The 21,445-nt window shown below is 38.7% G+C and overlaps 1 protein-coding gene across 3 annotated transcripts in view; it reads right to left on the bottom strand.

The window, feature by feature from the left end:
- Positions 1–21,445, bottom strand: part of TRDN (triadin) — a 301,414-nt gene that overhangs the window by 97,408 nt on the left and 182,561 nt on the right. For all 3 annotated transcript variants that reach the window (XM_080663584.1, XM_080663583.1, XM_080663585.1), the window contains exons 13-14: positions 15,116–15,169; positions 12,661–12,690 (exon numbers count right to left, since the gene is read on the bottom strand). In XM_080663584.1, coding sequence (XP_080519710.1) covers positions 12,661–12,690; positions 15,116–15,169 — 84 coding nt within the window. The remainder of the gene's footprint in view (positions 1–12,660; positions 12,691–15,115; positions 15,170–21,445) is intronic.

Genomic DNA, 21,445 nt, shown 5'->3' on the forward strand with positions numbered 1-21,445 from the left:
TAGGATCAGGATCAGTGAAGAAATTGCTTCGGCATATGTCGGAGATTTCCCTGCCTGTGGATCCCTCTAGTATTTTTATGGTTTCCCATTGTATGTTTAAGTCCTTGATCTGTTTTGAGTTTATTTTTGTGTATGGTGTAAGTTGGTGGTCTAGTTTCATTTTTTTGCATGGATCTGTCCACTTTTCCAAACACCATTTATTGAAGAGACTGTCTTGACTCCATTTTATGTTCATGCCTCCTTTGTCAAATATTAATTGAGCATAGTGATTTGGGTCGATTTCTGGGTTCTCTATTCTATTCCACTGATCTATATGTCTGTTCTTGTGCCAGTACCAGGCAGTTTTGAGAACAGTGGCTTTGTAATACAGCTTGATATCCGGTATTGAGATCCCACCTACTTCGTTCTTCTTTCTCAGGATTGCTGCAGCTATTTGGGTCTTTTTTTATTCCAGATGAATTTTTGGAGAGTTCTTTCTAGGTCTGTGAAATATGCCATTGGTATTTTAATGGGAGTGCATTGAATCTATAGATTGCTTTGGGTAGTATGGACATTTTAATGATGTTGATTCTACCAATCCATGAACATGGTATGTTCTTCCATCTGTTTACGTCTTCCTCTATCCCTCTTTGCAGTGTCGTGTAGTTTTCCACGTATAGGTCTTTTACATCCTTAGTTAAGTTTATTCCTAGGTATCTTAATTTTTTTTGGTGTGATGGTAAATGGGATTGCTTTTTTAGTCTCTCTTTCTGTAAGTTCACTGTTGGTGTATAGAAATGCCATAAATTTCTTGGCGTTAATTTTGTATCCTGCTACAATGCCGAATTCATTTATTAAGTCTGTTAGTTTTGTGATGGAGTCTTTCGGGTTTTTTATGTACAATATCATGTCATCTGCAAATAAGGACAGCTTTACTTCTTCTTTTCCAATTTGGATGCCTTTATTTCTTCTTCTTGTCTAATTGCAATGGCTAATACTTCCAGGACTATGTCGAACAGGAGTGGTGAGAGTGGGTATCCCTGTCTTGTTCCTGTTCTTAGGGGAAATGGTTTTAGTTTTGCCCATTGAGTATGATGTTAGCTGTGGGTTTATCATATATAGCTTTTATTATGTTGAGGCATGATCCTTCTAGTCCCACCTTGTTGAGAGTTTTTATCAAGAAAGGGTGTTGGATTTTGTCAAATGCTTTTTCTGCATCAATTGATATGACTATGTGATTTTTATCTCTCAATTTGTTTATGTGATCTATCACGTTAAATGATTTGCGGATATTGTACCATCCTGCATTCCTGGGATAAATCCTACTTGGTCATGGTGTATGATCTTTCTGATGTACTGCTGGATCCGATTTGCTAGAATTTTGTTGAGGATTTTGGCATCTACATTCATGAGGGATATTCGCCTATAATTCTCTTTCACTGTGTTGTCTTTATCTGGTTTTGGTATTAGGGTGATGCTGGCTTCATAGAAGGAGCTTGGAAGTTTTCCTTCTTCTTGAATTTTTTGGAATAGTCTGAGGAGGATAGGTTTTAGTTCTTCCTTGAGTGTTTGGTAAAACTCTCCTGTGAAGCCATCTGGCCCCGGGCTTTTGTTTGCCGGAAGCTTTTTGATGACTGCTTCAGTTTCTTCCATAGTTACTGGCATATTGAGCTGTTTAGATTCTTCCTGATTGAGTTTTGGAAGGTTATATTTTTCTAGGAATATGTCCATTTCCTCCAGGTTGTCCAGTTTGTTGGAATAGAGTTGTTCATAGTATTTTTTAACAATCCTTTGTATTTCGGCGGGATCTGTTGTTATTTCACCTCTTTTATTTCTGATTTTGTTTATTTGGGTCCTCTCTCTTTGCTTCTTGGTGAGCCTGGCTAGAGGTTCATCAATCTTGTTTATCCTTTCAAAGAAACAGCCCTTGTTTTTGCTGATCTTTTGTATTGTTTTTCTGGTGTATACATTGTTTAACTCCGCTCTGATCTTTATTATTTCCTTCCTTCTGCTTACACTGGGCTTTTCTTGCTCTTTTTCTAACACTTTGAGTTGTAGGATTAGGTAATTTATTACCATTGTTTCTTGTTTTTTGCAGTATGCTTGTAGAGCTATGAACTTCCCTCTCAAGACTGCTTTCACTGTGTCCCATAGATTTTGGATTGTTATGTTTTCATTGTCATTTGTTGCCATGATGTTTTTTATTTCTTCCTCGATCTCTCTGGTAACCCAGTCATTGTTTAATAGCATGCTGTTTAGTCTCCTTGTGTTTGATTTCTTTGGATTGTTTTTATTGTAGTTGATTTCCAGATTTATGCCACTGTGGTCTGAGAAGATGCTTGATATGATCTCTGTCTTCTTGAATTTGAAGAGACTTTGCCTATGTCCCAACATATGGTCTATCTTGAAAATGACCCATGTGCACTTGAGAAGAATGTGTATTCTGTGGCTTTGTGGTTAAATGTTCTGAATATTTCAATTAATTACATCTGGTCTAGTAAGTCATTTAGGATTGATGTTTCTTTGCTGATTTTTTGTTTAGAGGATTTGTCCAATGGTGATAGTGGGGTATCAAAGTCTCCTACTATGATTGTATTGCTGTCAATCTCTCCTTTGATATTTTCCAGGAGTTCTTTTTATGTATTTGGGTGCTCCTGTATTGGGTGCATATATGTTTACCAGAGTTATTTCTTCTTGTTAGATTGCTCACTTTAGTATTATGAAGTGGCCTTCCTTATCTCTTGTTATGTCCCTCACTTTGAGATCTAATTTGTCAGATATAAGTATTGCTACCCCAGCTCTTTTTATTTCCATTCGCCTGGAAGACCTTTTTCCATCCCTTCACCCTCAGTCAGTGTGCGTCTTTTTTTCTGAGGTGGGCTTCTTGTAGACAGCAGATATATGGGTTGTGTTTTCTTATCCAATCCGTTACCCTATGTTTTTTGATTGGGGCATTTAATCTGTTTACATTTAAAGTTATTATTGATAGGCACTTATTTGTTGCCATTTTTATTCTTTACCCATGTGTTCTTTCTTCACTCCCTATTTCTTTCTTTCTTTCTTTCTTTCTTTCTTTCTTTCTTTCTTTCTTTCTTTTTCTTTTTTTTTTTTTTTTTTTTTTTTTTTTTACAGCAGACCCTTTAGCATTTCTTGCATTGCTGGTTTGGTTGTAATAAAATCCTTTAGTCCTTTTTTGTCTGTGAAGCTCCTGATTTCACCTTCAATTTTGATTGATAGCCTTGCTGGGTACAGTATTCTTGGATTCAGACCCTTCCTTTGCATGAGTTTGTATGTTTCATTCCATTCCCTTCTGGCCTGATGAGTTTCTGTTGAGAAATCAGTTGCTAATCTGATGGGGATTCCTTTGTAGGTAACTTTCTGTCTCTCTCTGGCTGCTTTTAAGATTCTTACTTTGTCGTTGGTTTTTGCCAATATAATTATAATGTGCCTTTGTGTCGGTCTTTTGGGGTTCATTTTTCTTGGGACTCTGTGAGCTTCTTGGATTTGTGTGGGTTTTTTCTTCCCTATATCAGGGAAGTTTTGGTTATTATTTCTTCAAACAGGTTTTCTATTCCTTGCTCAGTTTCCTCTCCTTCTGGAACCCCTATTATGCGGATGTTGTTTTGTTTCGTGTTTTCCCAAAGTTCCCTTAGGCTCTCCTCCTGCTTTTTAATTTTTTTTTTCTAGAAGCTGCTCTACTTGGGTATTTTTTACTACCTTGTCTTCTAGCTCATTGATGCGGTCCTCTGCTTCTTCTAGTTTACTCTTGATGCTTTCTATCAAGTTCTTTACAGCAGCGATGTCATTTTTCATTTCTTCTTGGTTCTTCATTTCCTCTTGGTTCTTACTCATATTGTCGAATTTGTCTTCCATTCTTTTCAGCCACCTTATGACCATTTCTCTGAATTCTTTCTCTGATAGGTTGCTTGCCTCCACTTCATTTACTTCCTTTTCTGGTGATGCCTGCTTTTCTTTTATATGCGGGCTGTTTCTTTGTCTCCCCGTGGTCTGTCTTCTCCGGGTGTCTGGTTATGTAGTTCTCTCTCTTCAACAGACACTCCCCATACGACCCTCAGCTGATCTTTCTATCTGCTCCGGGACAAGGCTCGGGACACATCTGTCTATTCCGCCGCCATTTTTTTCTCCCCAAAACATTTATTTTTTCAGTAAATATTTCTAAACACTATTGTGTCTAAAAGTAAACACATTTTAGGCTAGACTTTATTAATATTCACCACCTTTCCCACAAAGAAATCAATATTTTTATCAATATTTTTCTTGCTATTAAATTTCTCATCAGAAACTTTAATGGATAAGGCTAAATGTGTTATCTAAAACACAAGTGCTTGCCAGGCACTTTCACATTCATTTCCTTCATGAATAATTATTCTAATCAATTGAGTACTTTAAACATATAGAAAAATATCATATTAAATAATTTTATATAAGAACATGATAAATATCATCTTTGTCGTATACCTAACTATATATTAACAATATATATAGTGTCTACTTCTGTTTAAAGACATTTATTTTTATAGCACAGCAGCTGAAAGTCTGAAGGGGATAGTTCAATGGCCATCATGACTTTTCAATGTGTGTGGCCCCAGTATAGTGGAGCAGGATTTCTGCCTGCCCAAGAGGTCATGTAATCTTCACTGAGTATCTTTTGAGCCCAGAATGCTGCCAACATGGAAAACACAAGCAGATCATGATGAGCCCATAGTTATTCAGGAAAATAATAGAAATAAAGCTTGGGAGTAATGTTAAATCACACAGAGGATAAATGTGGCAGATTAGGGCAAGGTTATTTCCAAAAGCCCAATTCTCCAAGTAGATGCTGGCAAGAGATAGGTGTGGAAAGCTAACTACAATTGCACATCTGTAAAATGTCTGTTATTTTAAATTTGTTCACTTTCTTGCTATTAATAGGAATCAATAATTTATTGTACTAAATAGCAATTGTACTAAAATGAAAGAAAAAATAATATGCAGTTCAGGGTCAGGTAGAGTATAACACTTATTGAGATAAAAAAATATTTCATAAAGTTGAAATGTAAAAAATAACAATTTATGATCTCTCGAACTAGACCTTTACAAAGTTCGCTATATTTGCATCTAAGAACAGGAAACCATAGTTAAATTAACTTAAAGTGATGTCATTAAAAAATCATCTTTTGGAGCCAGCAGACTTACACAACTAAAACACTCGAGCAACCTAAAAAAATATAATGCTTGCAATTGAAAGATCACATTCTGACTCTGAAGAGCTATAAGTACCAGCCTTTAATACTCATGCTATTAAACTTCATTATGCCTTCTCAGCACTCTGCCAAAACAGCTTAAAAATATCATAAAGGCTTACTTGGTGACTACACTTCCCTAAAAACCATCTGCCCAATAATCTGAACAAGCCTTTTATTAAGAACATCGAGGCCTGCAGCAGCTGTCATTCAAAAGTAATGATGTGTTTGCAATCTGTTCAATTCATCACTCACTCAACTTTAGTAATCTACCAGGTATGGTCTATTATGTTTCATAAGTGATGCCAGAAGGAAATGAAATACCAATTGAAATTGAAGGGAAATTTTAACTGTCTGGTAGTCTAATAATGTTGGTAATGAAGTATACCCATCTACTCTGTGAAACTTACCCAACTGACATATGTGTCCAATTACAAAACCAGATATTTTGCATTGTTTTTCAGCATGTTTCCTCCAGTTCGGAAGCCCTGGAACTTGAGACTAATTCTCACATGAATTTTTGCATGTTACTCTACTTCCTCTTGTTCTGGCTATGGGAAACAATAAATCTAATCTGGCTAGTTCTCAATGGAGCTGTATCTTTCAGAAGATAACCTGTGTGGGAATTCATCAAGAAGCTTAAGCTCACTGAATGAGATCTACTGAGATCTGCTAGTGCAACCTAAATAGCAGCTAGTGATCAAATACATCAGAGATGAAATTGCCAACAATTGATTATAATTTCCAGCCCTAATATGCTCACTGGATAATAACTCCCAATAATAAAAAGGAATTTTCTTTGCCTGGATATGAAAAATTACTAATAAGTGCCTACTCATAATTCTTCTGGCTATTATATTTATCTTGAGTCCTACATTATTGCTTCATTCACAGAATAAATGTTTGTTGAGTGATGTGTGAAGTGAGGAAATGTTTTAGTCCCTGAAGGGATAAAAGTGAATTAAACATGGTCCCTTTAGTCAAAAGCCTTAAAGTCAATCAGAATAGAAAGAAAATGAATACAAGTAATATGATGTACAAGGTGGCAAGCCATGAGTGACGGTAGGGAGTTATAGATCAACTTTGATGGGAGATTATAAATGAAAGAGAAAGTATATGTAATTGGGAGGGTCAGACAAAAGTCTTAGAAGAAGGAGAATTTGTTTTGGACCCTGAAAACATCGAATATTTACAGAGGAAAAGGAAAGGGTAAGCTCTGTTATGATAATAGCAAAAACAAAGGCAAGCTGGCACATTTTATGTGTAAAATTGAGAATGGCTTAGAATAGATGAAGTATCCATATATATAAAAGACTAAGTGACTCTCTGACCCTCCAACCAGTAGCTATGACGCACAATGACCACCAAGGGGCAGACACTCAGTGCAGGAGCTGCCGAGCTGCAGTGACTTGGCAACAGCAGTTCTTGGGTGAAGCACCCCAGAACCAGAGAGGCGGGAGCCTGATTCCAGGGTGCGTCACCCAAGAACCACCCTCTTGCAATCCAGGACCCCTCGGGGGATGTTGGAGATCTGGTTTCAACCCAATTTCTGCAGGCCAGGCCAAGGGTCCCCACCTGCCAGAGGAACCCCTGCTCACTCTGCAGGTGCCCTTCTAGCTGTGGCACCACCCCAGGTGCTGCTGGCTGGGAGGGACCTTGGGAGGTTGGCTCCAGGGCATGTCCAGCCCATCTCACCCAGTCCCGCCCTGCTGGCCACCTTCTAATTAATATCCTTTCAATGTGCATGAATCTGTGCACCGGGTCACTAGTATGATACATAAAGGAAGAAATTGGATGGGAATATAAGGTAAAAGGCTCTTCCATGGTGCTGTGATGGTCTTGCACATAATCCATATAGGACAAGCAGGCAAAGGTTGAATCACAGCTGAATTGAGTCTTGACAGGTAGCTTGTGATCCTTCTGGAACATAAGAGGATGGAGGGGTGGGGGGCCCGTGCTGTGAGGAGCTGCTGTGAGGCCATCTCCCACATGCCTCCCTATCTCTCCTGGAGGCGGTCATGAGAGTTTTCTTCTCATCACCTCCTGGGTTCTCCTTCCTAGATCTGTTTGTAACAGAGCTGCAGACCTTAAAACCATTTGGCTGTAATATGGAATTGCCTCCTCCGCGGTGAAGTGTTCCTGATTTGGTTGCATTATCTAGCCTCTTTTCTTTAGGTATCATCCTTTGTGGTGTGTGGAACAAGGACCATGAAGATCTGGTGTTGGAAGCCGCCCATTGTCTTCACTAGCAGAGAGGCATGGACAAGGAACCCAGAAGGCTGGAGACCTTGAGCTCTGAAAGGTCAGAGCCAAACACCCACTGTTTAGTTGAGACAATGGTAGCTGAAGCAACTTCCACCTTTTAGTTTTATGTAAATCCTTGCTGGTTGGCTATCATTGGAATTGCCTGCCTAAGGGCTATGGGTGTATCCCAAAACCTGAATAAAAGGGATAGCAAGGCCAGAGCAAAGCGGAGTCCTTCCTCTTGAGCTGGGCTCCCGCCTGGCCCCCAATTCCCAAATTTATATTTTCTTGTCTAGTCTCTTTCATTTGTGTGCGGCCTCCTCCAGAACCCGAACCCTGAACCTGAACCCTGAACCACGTGGGACGTGGGGGGGGGACACTCACAATCTGGCACCTGTGGCTACTCTTGCTTTGGCTGACCATGATTTTCTCAATCTCAGAAGGGCTCACTGTATCTTTACAGGTGGAACTATTCAGGCATGTGCATGACAGGAGGTCAAGAAGCAGACTGTAGGGAGTTGAATTGCAGGTTAAAGCCTTTAGACTATCTTCTGTGGTCAGTGTGGAGTTACTGAATATTTTAAATAGATAGTGACAAAAAAAAAGCAGCCAATTCAATATTTTTGAAGATTTATAGGCAGGATAATTATTTAGGTCAGAGATTCCAATTTTTTTCATCTCAGGACTCCTTTAACTTCTTAACAATTTTAGAACCCCAAAGAGCTTTTACTCATGTATCAATTTATGTTTATAATTTTAAAACTTAAAGATTAAAAAAATAGATATTTATTTTAAAAATAATACACCTGTTATAACATCAATAATATTTTTAGGATAAATACACTTTCAAATATAAAAAATAATGAGATGAGTGACTTTGCTTCACAATTTTGTGACTCTCATTAATATGTGGCTTACTGAGAAGTAAGTTGGATTTACATAACTGCTTTTATATTGAATCTGTTGCAATATCACACATTATGTAATCTCTGACAAACTCCAGTGTACACTCATGGGAGAATGAAATGTAAAAGGGAAATGATGACTTCATGGTTTTCATAAAAATGATTTTAACTTTGCAGAACCACTGAAAGGGTCTCAGTGACCCTCAGAAGTCTGTGACCACACATTGAGAACCTCTGATTTCAGGCATCATTTCCTTGGTTCACATGAGAAGCCTAATATCAGTGAGAGGTCACAATTAGAGGGCTGGAAGTTGTGAGTGAAGATTAGTTCTCCTATTTATTTTAGGAAAGATTAAACATAGGAGAGTTCAGGTCATTTAAAAATTCCAAGGACTGATAGAGGCAAAGGTAAAACAGAGGTTAAAGCTTACACCAGAATTTGAGTCTCGGTGCCTATAAAGACAGTAGGATCATTACAGAAGAGGTGATAGAGAATAAGCACATTTTAGAGAGAAAAATACAATTTTATTGGGGCAGACGTCGAGAGCCTAACAGAGAGTAAACGAGAAGGTTTGCTAATGGATTATGAGGAAAGTGTCTGAATGGGGAGGAGTGGTATACTGGGGAAACCTCAGTAGAGACAGGCTTGTCAAAGCAGGACCTCAGTTGAACATTTACTCAATAATGCCATTCCACTCAGGCTAAGATATGGTTGTTCTGAGGCCAACATTCCCAAGAACAGGAACATTGAGGGGAAAGCTCATGGAGCCAAGGGTCGCTCTTGTTAAGGTTTCTGCAAGAGACTTGATGAGCCAGGCTTAGGATAAAATCTGAACATGAAATTCAAATTTTCAGAGTTCACTAATGCAAGAAACCCTTTGCGGCCCGATGCACAGACCGTCTTTGATATTAAGAAAGTTATTATGCACGTTTGTTTCTGTATTTTAAAATTCACCAGCAAAAGAACTTCTCAAGAGCATTCTAATTCAATTCCTCAAATCCTCTCGTTTTCTCTTTCTCCAGGAAAGTTGTCAGTCATTAGTATCTTCGAACAATGTCCAAAAAGTCTGAATGTGAGTAGAAATAAACTTTGTGTAATGTTGAAAATCCAAATTGTATCTGGTATTTGTTATAAATGTGCCTCATTTGAATAAACATATGTTCCCTGTCCCTGTGGGAAATATATCTGTGATCTTTATGAGATGATAGAAAATAACAAACAGGAGCTGAGAAGCTGTTGTCTATATAGGTTTCTTCTCTGCTTAACAGGAGACACATAAATAGAATTAGGAACTCATGAAACAAAATCCAATGACTGCCTAGAGCAGCTGAACATTAAGCCTATTCTCCTATTATATATTGGGAACAATAAAAATTATTGTAGATAGCTATTTTTTTCTCAAATATAATCATTTCTTGAATGATAATATTAATAAATACTCAGGGGCATATGTTTTATATGTTTCACTGGATCACATGAATCTCTATAGGCAAATATTCCCAAACTCTTCCAAATATTGCATATTGAAGATGGACAATTTCTAAAAAAAAAAAAAAAAGGATATAATCCAGGAAAAATATAACAAGAAACGCTGAGCATAGCAATGAGAAATATATATAAAAAGATTAAAACGATGCAATTGTACTTTGACTATGGTTTTATATAGCCAAAAGTTTTTTAATACATGTTTGAATGCCAATGAATAACAAAATAACTGTTAATATTACTCCTTTAGCTAAATAAAAAGGTAAATTCTTTTTCATTCCTAAGAAGAAGTGATGGAGGAAAGATGAACATATTTGAGGACTTACTGTGTGTCCAAAACTGTGGCAGGAACTTACTGCTCCTTTTTTCTTGTAATGTCTCTGAACACTCACCACAACAGTCATCATATAAATTATATCATTTCCAAAATACACTGAAATATTTGCTATGTGTTTATGGGGGAATTAATACTGATTTTAATCTCTTGATAACAAACACCTTAATGTGTCTTAGTTAACCTTATTATGATATTACTCGAGGTCCGATGCACGAAATTTGTGCAAGAGTGGGCTTTTCGACCCCAGCTGCTGGCACCGGCTTCCCTCCGGCACCCAGGACCCAGGCTTCCCTCACAGCCCCCGCTTCGTCTAGAACAGTGGTCGGCAAACTGCAGCTCGCAAGCCACATGCCACTCGCGAGCCACGGTTTGCCGCTCTGTTGTCTAATGAGTTTGCCGACCACTGCGTAAGGCAGTACCCTTACCCAGAAGTTTTGACTTCAGGTTAAAGACATTAGTACATTATTAAAATGTTTTTTAAGTGTTTTTTCCTAAGGCAGTGGTTGGCAAAATCATTAGTCAACAGAGTGGCAAACCGCGGCTCACGAGCCGCTGACCACTGGTCTAAAAGGTCATCTGGAAGGATGTCCAATCTAATTAGGCGTTTATTATTATAAACTAGTGGCCCAGTGCATGAAAGTCATGCATAGGGGTTGTGTCCCTCAGCCCGGCCTGCACCCTCTCCAATCTGGGACCCTGCAAAGGATGTCCTACTGCCTAAACCGTCAGTTGAACATCTCTCTTGCAATCTGGGACTGCTGGCTCCTAACCGCTCATCTGCCTGCCTGCCTGATCTCCCCTAACCACTCTGCCTGCTGGCCTGATCACCCCCAACTGTGACCCCCTGATCACCCATAAATGCCCCCCTGCCGGCCTGCTTGCCCCCAACTGCCCCCCTCCCTGCCGGCCTGATCATCCCCAATTGCCCCCCTGCTGGCCTGCTCACCCCCAACTGCCCTCCCCCGCTGGCCTTATCACCCCCAACTGCCCTCACCTGCCAGCCTGATTGCCCCCAACTGCCCCCCCTGCCAGCCTGCTTGCCCCCAACTGCCCCCCCTGCTGGCCTGATCGTCCCCAACTGCCCTCCCTCCTGGCCTGATCATCCCTAACTGCCTCCGCCTCGGCCCTGCCACCATGGCTTTGTCCAGAAGGACGTCCGGAAGGTCTCCTGGAAGGTCTCCCAGTCTAATTAGCATATTACTCTTTTATTAGTATAGATGATTTTGTTCTCTTTAAACAAATGATAATCAACTAAAATATTTTCTCCCTCCCATGACTATTGATTCTTAGATCCATGTTTAACAGAAACAGAATGTGACTCCTAAGCCATTATGATTATGTAAAATTCTAATGTCACTAAATATAAATATAACACTTGCTTTCTTATTTTTTTCTCAGATTATATAAACACTAATCCTGTATAATAAAAGGGTAATATGCAAATTGACCCTAAGGGCGGAACGACTGGTTGCTATGATACGCACTGACCACCAGGGGGCAGACGCTCAATGAAGGAGCTGCCCCCTGGTGGTCCGTGCGCTCCCACAAGGCGAGCTTTGTTCAGCCACAAGCTGGGCTGATGGCAGCAAACGCCGTGGCGGTGGTGGGAGCCACTCCCACCTCCTTGGCAGCACTAAGGATGTCCGGCTGACGGGGAGCAGGCCTAAGCCACAGTCAGACATCCCCCGAGGGCTCCTGGGCTGCCAGAGGGATGTCTGACTGCAAGCTTAGGCCAGATACCCTGGGGAGTGGGTTTAAGCCGGCAGGTGGACATCCCCTAAGGGTTCCCAGACTGCAAGAGGGTGCAGGCTGGACTTAGGGGGACCCCCCGCCCCGCCTGAGTGCACAAATTTTTGTGCACTGGGCCTCTAGTTAGAATATAATTGTCATCTTCAAAGTTAGAAATGATTGCTTATATCTACAGGTTATTTTCACTGAGAAAATGAACTTAGATTTATAAACAGTGGTGATAACTAGAGACCTTGTCTAAGTGCTGTCAGGGTGCATTAGAAACATCTCTCTAACCAGAATCCCAGTGGCTGAGATGACCTTAACATTCCCATTAGCTTGACTAAACATAAATGGGCTTCTTCTTGACTATAGGCCCCAGACCTCCCTTTTGTTAGCATATTTACTTTAGAAAGCTTGCATTATAAATTCTTTCTCCATCCCTTTGAAATATAAATCTACAACCAGAAATATCTTGCTCAAGACCTATGAGACATCCCCTTGAAATGTAATCATCAAAGGAGATAGTGCCCCTCTATCCCCATCTCTGTGGGAGGGTAAGAAACTTAACTTCAATAAGCAACCATCAGCAGACATAGGATCCCTAATCTCATTGGCCACCCACCCCCTACCTCGCCAACATCCTCCTTTACAGTCCCTTTATACTAGCTCACTCCAGAGCTTAAACTGTTAAACTGTTCACACAAAAGGCATAGTGGAACTTTTCATAAAACATACCTTCCTTCTTTTCATCTTTTTTAGCTGCTGCTGAAATAACAGAAAGAAAATAGTGTTAAACATATTAAATGACCATTCCTCAGAATATTCCTGGGAATAAGAGAATCTATTCCACATAATCATAAATTCAGTGGATTTAACCCATACAAATCTGTAATAAGAAAATAACCTTAAAATTTTATGTTATAAGATGGCATTTTTTAATTGAGATAAAAACATAAAGCAAAAATGAATATAAAAATATATTGTCACATAGATAAGAAGTCAAATTAATAAGTATGTGTTTAGCCTTACTTCTTGCCTCTACACTGTGCTTAATCAACACTTTCATCTAATTTTCTTAAAAGGACTATTCTAATAAGCTTTTGAAACTTTAGGTTACTATTCATTAAACAATAAATCATTTATTCTGAAAAAAAATAAGTTGAGTCTGCCTTTTCCGATGTAGTTGAAATATAAAAATGAAGAGCCTATGGTCCAAACTCAAATTTGAAATCAGTTTCCAGATTATCTCTTCAATTTCTTCCCCTTGAGCTCCTCTATTATGAGGCTGAAATAATACTAAGTTCCTGCCTCAAGCTATAGTTCCATTTCCACTGTGACCCTCAGAAGCCTCAGTGCAAACAGGTGGTTGTGTTTTTATAAGAACTATATACCTTAACTGCAATGATTCCTTGAACTAGTGGTCATTTGCTTGAGGAATGCACTCTGAGCTGCATTTTCATGAATATAAAACACAAAAGTGATAATATTTGCTCTGCCTTTCTACCTTTCATAACATTTGCTACATTCTCTATCAGAACTCCTGTAAAGAAGAATCAGTTTTCTTGAACAACCTGGTTATCAAAAGAAAACTAAAATCCTACATCTTTGCTCTTAACCATTTTATCAAATACTAGAGGCCCGATGCACGGAATTTGTGCAAGAGTAGGCCTTCCTTCCCCTGGCTGCCAGCACCAGCTTCCCTCTGGCACCCAGGACCCAGACTTCCCTTCAGCCGCAGGCAGGCACCCAGGTCCTGGGCTTCCCTCTCAGCCCCGGCTTCATCCAGAACGATGTCTGGTCTAATTAGCATATTACACTTTTATTATTATAGATTGCTTATAAAAACATTGTTGTGTCAAGTGGCAATTAGTCAACCCATTTTGCCAATATTTACTAGGGTGATTTTGCATGTAGTTGGGTCCAGGATTAAATATAACAGCAAAATTTTGGCCAGATGCAATCACGTCATCTGGTAAGCAGTCTGCCACGAGGGTCTTCTGCCCAGAAACAAATGTGCCATCACCTAAATGTATTTCCTTAAATGTTCGACATTGTATAATGTAGCAAAGGAGAGAAAAATAAAGATTTTTCTCCAATAAATATTTTACCTATTTTCCCTAGGTGTGTTCTGTAAAGTTTTCAAAGATGACAAAGGCAGACACTTGTAGCCATTCCTTGTACTTGCATAATATTACTACTCTTGGTTTGAGCATCAAGGTCGCATAATTCATTGTATTCCATTCTCTTGAGTTGGGACACTGGAGTTAGAATAGCTTTCTCAAAGAATGTGATTGTAGAAGATAGATAAAAAATATAACAAAATTATTTTACAGAAGTACTTTTCCCAAACTGCTTAATTGAAGAATCAATATTTTCCTGAAGGTCTCTTTAAAAACACCACTCTTATAACCCCAACATATTTGTAAATAGATTTTCTCAGGTGGCTCATAAAAACTAGGGTGATTTATTTGTAATTGTATCTGGAATCTGATTTTGCAGTCTTGGTATACAGATGAAGTAATACTAATTTTTTAAAAATTCTGACAGATTTTTCTAATATGACACAAACTAGAAGGTATATTTGAAAACACTGGACACTTGTATATCATTTATAAATCTCTATATATCATATATCTGTCTACCTATCAATCAACCTATGGTTCATTTTTAAAAATATAAGTAAAAGCTCAATGACTGAAACTTGGAGTCAAGATACTAATTCCTGGGCCCTTCAGTGGTTCCCCTGCAAATTTGGCGTTTGTCTTAGTCATGCTTTCTCCAGTTACTAAATAAATACTTGAAAAGTGTACCTTCATGCAATAATGCAATGTTTTCTATAAGAACCCAGCAGATGGTGCTGTTCTGCAATAAATAGCGTTTGCTTCTGTCAATAAAATGGTATGTAAGTGAAAAAAAAAAAAAAAAAGAATTTTAAAGTGTTTTTATTGTTGCCCTTACTGGTTTGGCTTAGTGGATAGAGCGTTGGCATGCGGACTGAAAGGTCCCAGGTTCAATTCTGGTCAAGGGCATGTACCTTGGTTGCGGGCACATCCCCAGTAGGGGGCGTGCAGGAGGCAGCTGATGGATGTTTCTCTCTCATCGATGTTTCTAACTCTCTATCCCTCTCTCTTCCTCTCTGTAAAAAATCAATAAAATATATTTAAAAAAAATAAAGTGTTTTATTGCTTACCTTGTGCTGCAACTTTCACAGTCCCTTGTTTGGTTTCAGGGGCTTTCCCAGGGTCTTAGAAAGGGAAGGGGTAAATAAGTTAACAGGAAGTACTGTCAGAAATATATACAACAAAGTTTTTATAAAGGAACAATTACAAAAACAAAATCAAAAACTGAAAATATCTCCCTTAGCACTCAGAATTGTTAAGAATTAAACACAATTATTAGCAGGATCACTGAGACTTAAGCTTACTGAGGCAAAAATAGAATTACTGAACCAAAGAAAAGCATAAAATAAAGTTTCCTCAAACTTTTTTACTTCCCTGTTAACTGACCACAGAACACCTTGCATTTGTTTAGCACCTAAATTTGAAAATTTTAGAATTCTTTGTAAATTATTTTTGTATTATAAACCCTTTGAAATGCATGGAACATTTAGGCATAAAGTGGCTTTTTGAAGGTTCCCGAGTGACTAATAAGAAAATAAAGCACCATACAACCAATTTCCAGCTTGAGACTTTGACTTAAGATTCCATTCCCTCTACTGCTATGTGGTCAGGGGCAACAAAATGTATCGCGAGAGAATGGGCAAGTTCATTTTTAATCTTTTTTCCCTCTTGTCTTAGCTTTTTCATATTCCCCCCTTTGTTCGAAATTTTCTCTTTAAAGAAACAGAATACAAAAACAGTTGACAAGCATTTAAATATGTTATTTAATTCGCATAAACAAAAATATGGGAAATAAAGACTTCAAAAAGCAATGGCTTATTTCACATTTCATTAAATAGTGATTCCTGATTGTCTCTCTTATGTTTTCAATAATTGAATTATTATTTAATGGGAAGGAAGATTTGGTTATTTGTCTTAGATATTGACCTTGACTCATTCATTCATCACATATTTATTTAGGAGCTATTATGTGTATATGCTGGCTAGGTATAAATGTAGCAGTAGATACACATATATTCAATCTTATTTGTCATCAAATATTGATTTCAGTTAGTTTAATACAAGGTGGGGCAAAATAGGTTTACAGTTGTTTGTATGGAAAAACAAAACAATAATCCTATCTAATAAAAGAGTAATATGCAGATTGACCATCACTCCAACATACAAGATGGCTGCCCCCATGTGGTCAAAGATCCTGCCCTATGTGGACACAAGATGGTCACCACAAGATGGCCAGCAGGGGAGGGCAGTTGGGAGGGACCAGGCCTGCAAGGGAGGGCAGTTGTGGGTGATCAGGCCAGCAGGGGAGGGCAGTTGGGGGCGATCAAGTCTGCAGGGGAGGGCAGTTAGGGGTGACGAAGCCAGCAGAGGAGGGAAGTTGGGGGCGACCAGGCCTGCAGGGAAAGGCAGTTGGGAGGGACCCAGGTCTGCAGGGGAGAGCAGTTGGGGGGGGGACCAGGCCTGCAGGGGAGGGCAGTTAGGGGCAAACAGGCTGGCAGGGGAGCAGTTAGGCAGCAATCAGGCTGGCAGGGGAGTGGTTAGGGGGTGATCAGGCTGGCAGGCAGAAGCGGTTAGGGGCAATCAGGAAGGCAGGCAGGCGAGCAGTTGGGATCCAGCAGTCCTGGATTGTGAGAGGGATGTCCGACTGCCCGTTTAGGCCCGATCCTGGTAGGATCGGGCCTAAACGGGTAGTCGGACATCCCTTGAGGGGTCCCAGATTGGAGAGGGTGCAGGCTGGGCTGAGGGACACCCCCCCCCATGCACGAATTTCGTGCACCAGGCCTCTAGTCTCTCTATATAAAAGGCTAATATGCAAAGTGTCCCTTCAGGAGTTCGACCGGGAGACCGTGAGTTCGATTGCTTACTATGACATGCACTGATCACCAGGGGGTGGCATGGAATGGCGGAAGGCCCTGACTGGCAGCTGGCAGCTAGCAGTTGGGGAAGGAAGGCCCCGGTCAGCCTTGATCGCTGGCCAGGCCTAGGGACCCTACCCATGCACAGATTTTGTGCACTGGGCCTCTAGTAAATAATAATACAAGAATAAACTCTGTGTTTCACATACTCACAACTGTAAACCTACTTTTGCCAAACCCTGTATTACAATTCTAATTAAAGTTATAAAATAACAAGATCTCATCAGAATAACTTGGCAAAGAATCATAAGCAAAGATTCCATGTTCTTTTTGGCCTAAGAGATTCAATTTGGAACTAATTCTTTACTCTTTGTTCGTGAGAGAATTCTTCATTTGTGTCTTAACTATGATTATGAAAATGCTAATTTTTATTTTGTTTTTATATAAAATATTATTTGATTCACATATATGAATTCCACTATTACTATGTTTATTTTCCAGATAAAATGTATTTTGCCAAAATTAAGTTTTTAGAATCCATTTTATCTATGATCTCTTTTATTATTTTTTTTCTGGAGGAAAATTCCATGCCAACTATCATTCTAGTGTTTCATTTGTCACACTTAATAGATGGTCTCGATAATTAGTCAATGTTTACCTATAGATATTGAATTCATAACTCATCTATTTCTAAGCATTGCTTTAACCCTATAGGTACTGACTAGCACTTAGTAGGCACTTAATTGGTGAATAAGAAAGTGGATTAAAGGATAGATCTAAAATATCACCAAAACTGCCCTAAACTACTCAGGTGTTTTACTCCTTAATATCTCAATATATCAGAGAAATGTAGGGTACTTCCTTATTTAAAAAAAGATTTTACAATTAAAATCAATAAAGTGTCATAGAATTTTTACACTTGATTTTCCTCCTATCTTTTCTTTTTCCTTAATGTCTTTTTAGATCACTTATCCTAACTGATTCCTCCATACCTAAGATTCTATTGGACCTCCCTGTGCACACAATTGTGAATTATGGAGAGCTTTTCTTAAGGTTTTCTTACATCAATCATTTGGTTTCTCTGTCAGTTGCTTTCTCCCTCAGTGATCAGGATTCAGATCATGCCCTTGACTGATCAGCGTTCCCTATTTTAGTATCTGGACAGATGACAGATGAGTCATATCTCAGCAGAGTCAAAACTTCACTACTCTCATCTGTATCTGTTTAGCTGTGTGCACATTGAGTGGATATGTGGACTATTCTATCTGCTATGGCTTAGATTCCGGCCCTCCAAACAAAAACAAAAAACAAACAGACAAAAAAAACCCCCACCAATCCATTAATACACACTGTTCCAGGTAAATGGTGATATTTTAAAGGGTTGGTTCTATAGACAATGTCCACACAAAGGAATGAATTTAATGGAGATAAATCTCAGGATCATAGCAGTAAGATGTTGTTTGTCCCTCAAAATTTCATTTATTCTTTCTCTGATCTCAAGCTTTTAAATCAGTTTATATTAATTCACAATGGCATTTTACATGGCATATTATATTTCTCAGTAGAAATGAACAATTTAAAACCAAATGCTCTTTAAAAAATAATTCTTTATTGTTTAAAGTATTACATATAGTATTACATATGTCTTCTTCTCCCCCCTCCCCATTGACCTCTTCCTGGCCACCCCCACCCCCTACTCCCCAGCACATGCCCTCACCCCCCTAGAGTCTGTGTCCATTGTTTATGCTTATATGCATGCATACAAGTCCTTTGGTTGATCTCCTCCCCCGATCCCCACCACCCTCTCCTGCCTTCCCTCTGAAGTTTGATGGATTATTCAATGCTTCTCTGTCTCTGGATCTATTTTTGTTCATCAGTTTATGTTGTTCATTATATTCCACAAATGAGTGAGATCATGAGATATTTATCTTTCTCTGACTGGCTTATTTCACTTAGAATAATGCTCTTCATGTGCATTCATACTGCTGCGAATGGTAAGAGTTCTTTTTTATAGCAGCATAGTATTTTATTGTGTAGATGTATCTCAGTTTTTTAATCCATTCATCTGCTGATGGGCACTTAGTCTGTTTCCAAATCTTAGCTAATGTAAATTGTTCTGCTGTGAACATAGGGGTGCATATGTCCTTTCTGATTGGTGTTTCTGATTTCTTGGGATATAGTCCTAGAAGTGGGATTACTGGGTCAAATGGGAGTTCCATTTTTAGTTTTTTGAGGAAACTCCATACTGTTTTTCACAATGGCTGCACCAGTCTGCATTCCCACCAGCAGTGCACGAGGGTTTCTTTTTCTCCACATCCTTGCCAGCACTTGTCCTTTGTCAATTTGTTGATGATAGCCATTCTAACCGGTGTAAGATGGTATCTCATTGACATTTTGATTTGCATCTCTCAGATGATTAGTGACTTTGAGCATGTTTTCATATGTCTCTTGGCCTTCTGTATGTCCACTTTCAAAAAGTGTCTGTTTAAGTCCTTTGCCCATTTTTTGATTGGATTGTTTACCTTCCTTTTGTTAAGATGTATGAGTTCCCTGTACATTTTGGAGATTAGGCCCTTATCAGATATAACATTGGCAAATATGTTCTCCCATGCAGTGAAATTTCTTGTTTTGTTGATGGTTTCTTTTGCTGCACAGAAACTTTTTATTTTGATGCAGTCCCATTTGTTTATTTTCTCCTTAGTTTCCATTGCCCTAGGAGCTATATCGGTAAAGATATTGCTATGACATATGTCTGATATTTTGCTGCCTATGGATTAGTCTAAGATTTTCATGGTTTCTCATCTTACATTTATGTCCTTTATCCATCTTGAGTTTATTTTTGTGTATGATGTAAGTTGGTGGTCTAGTTTCATTTTTTTGCATGTATCTGTCCAATTTTCCCAACACCATTTATTGAAGATACTGTCTTGATTCCATTGTATGCTCCTGCCTCTTGGTCAAATATTAATTGAGCATAATGGCTTGGGTCGATTTCTGGGTTCTCTGTTCTGTTCCATTGGTCTACATGTCTGTTCTTGTGCCAGTGCCAGGCAGTTTTGAGAACAGTGGCTTTGTAATATAGCTTGAAATCTGGTATTGTGATCCCTCCAACTTTGTTCTTCTTTCTCAAGATTGCTGCAGATATTTGGGATGATTTTTATTCCATGTGAATTTTTTGGAGAGTTTGTTCTAGGTCTGTGAAATATGCCATTGGTATTTTAATGGCAATTGCATTAAATCTATATATTGTCTTGGGTAGAATGGACATTTATATGAAGTTGATTCTACCAATCCATGAACACGGTATATTCTTCCATTTGTTTATGTCTTCCTCTATCTCTTTTTTCAATGTTCTATAGTTTTTTGAGTACAGGTCTTTTACCTCCTTAATTAAGTTTACTCCTAGGTATCTTAATTTTTTGTTGTTGCAATGGTAAATGGGATTGCTTTTTTTCTTTTAACTTTCTGTGAGTTCATTATTGGTATATACCAGTAAAAAAGCCATAGATTTCTGGGTGTTAATTTTGTATCCTGTCACATTGCCGAATTCATTTATTAAATCTAGTAGTTTTTTGATGGAGTCTTTAGGGTTTTCGATGTACAATATCATGTCACCTGTGAATAATGATACTTTTATTTCTTCTTTTTCCAATTTGGATGCCTTTTATTTCTTCTTGTCTGATCACTATGGCTAGCACTTTCAGTACTATGTTGAATAGGAGTGGTGAGAGTGGGCATCCCTGTCTTGTTTCTGTTCTTAGGGAAACTCATTTTAGTTTTGGCCCATTGAGTATGATGTTGGCTGTAGGTTTGTCATATAGGGCTTTTATTATGTTATGGTATGATACCTCTATTCCCACTTTTCTGAGAGTTTTTATCAAGAAAGGGTGTTGGATTTTGTCAAATGCTTTTTCTGCATCCATTGATATGATTATGTGATTTTTGTCTCTCAGTTTGTTTATGTGAAATATCATGTTTATTGATTTATGGATGTTGAACCATCCTTGCATCCCTGGAATATATCCCACTTGGTCACGGTGTATGATTTTTCTAATGTAATGCTGGACCTGTTTTGCTAGAATTTTGTTAAGGATTTTAACATCTATGTTCATCAGAGATATTGGCTTGTAATTCTCTTTCTTTGTGGTGTCTTTATCTGCTTGGAAGTGTTCCTTCCTCTTGAATTTTTTGGAATAGTCTGAGGAGGATAGGTTTTAGTTCTTCCTTGAATGTTTGGTAAAACTCTCCTGTGAAGCTGTCTGGCCCCAGGCTTTTATTTGCTGAAAGTCTTTTTTATTACTGCTTCAATTTTCTCCATAGCCATCGGCCTATTCAGATTTTTTGATTCTGCTTGATTGAGTTTTGGAAGCTCATATTTTTCTAGAAATATGTCCATTTCTTCTAGGTTGACCAGTTTGTTGAATAGAGTTGTTCATAGTATTTTTTTACAATCCTTTGTATTTCTGTGGAGTCTGTTATTTTGCCTCTTTCATTTTTTATTTTATTTGGGTCCCCTCTCTTTGCTTCTTGGTAAGCCTGGCTAGA

This window comes from Plecotus auritus (assembly GCF_963455305.1).
Source record: "Plecotus auritus genome assembly, chromosome: 4".
NCBI lineage: Eukaryota > Metazoa > Chordata > Mammalia > Chiroptera > Vespertilionidae > Plecotus > Plecotus auritus.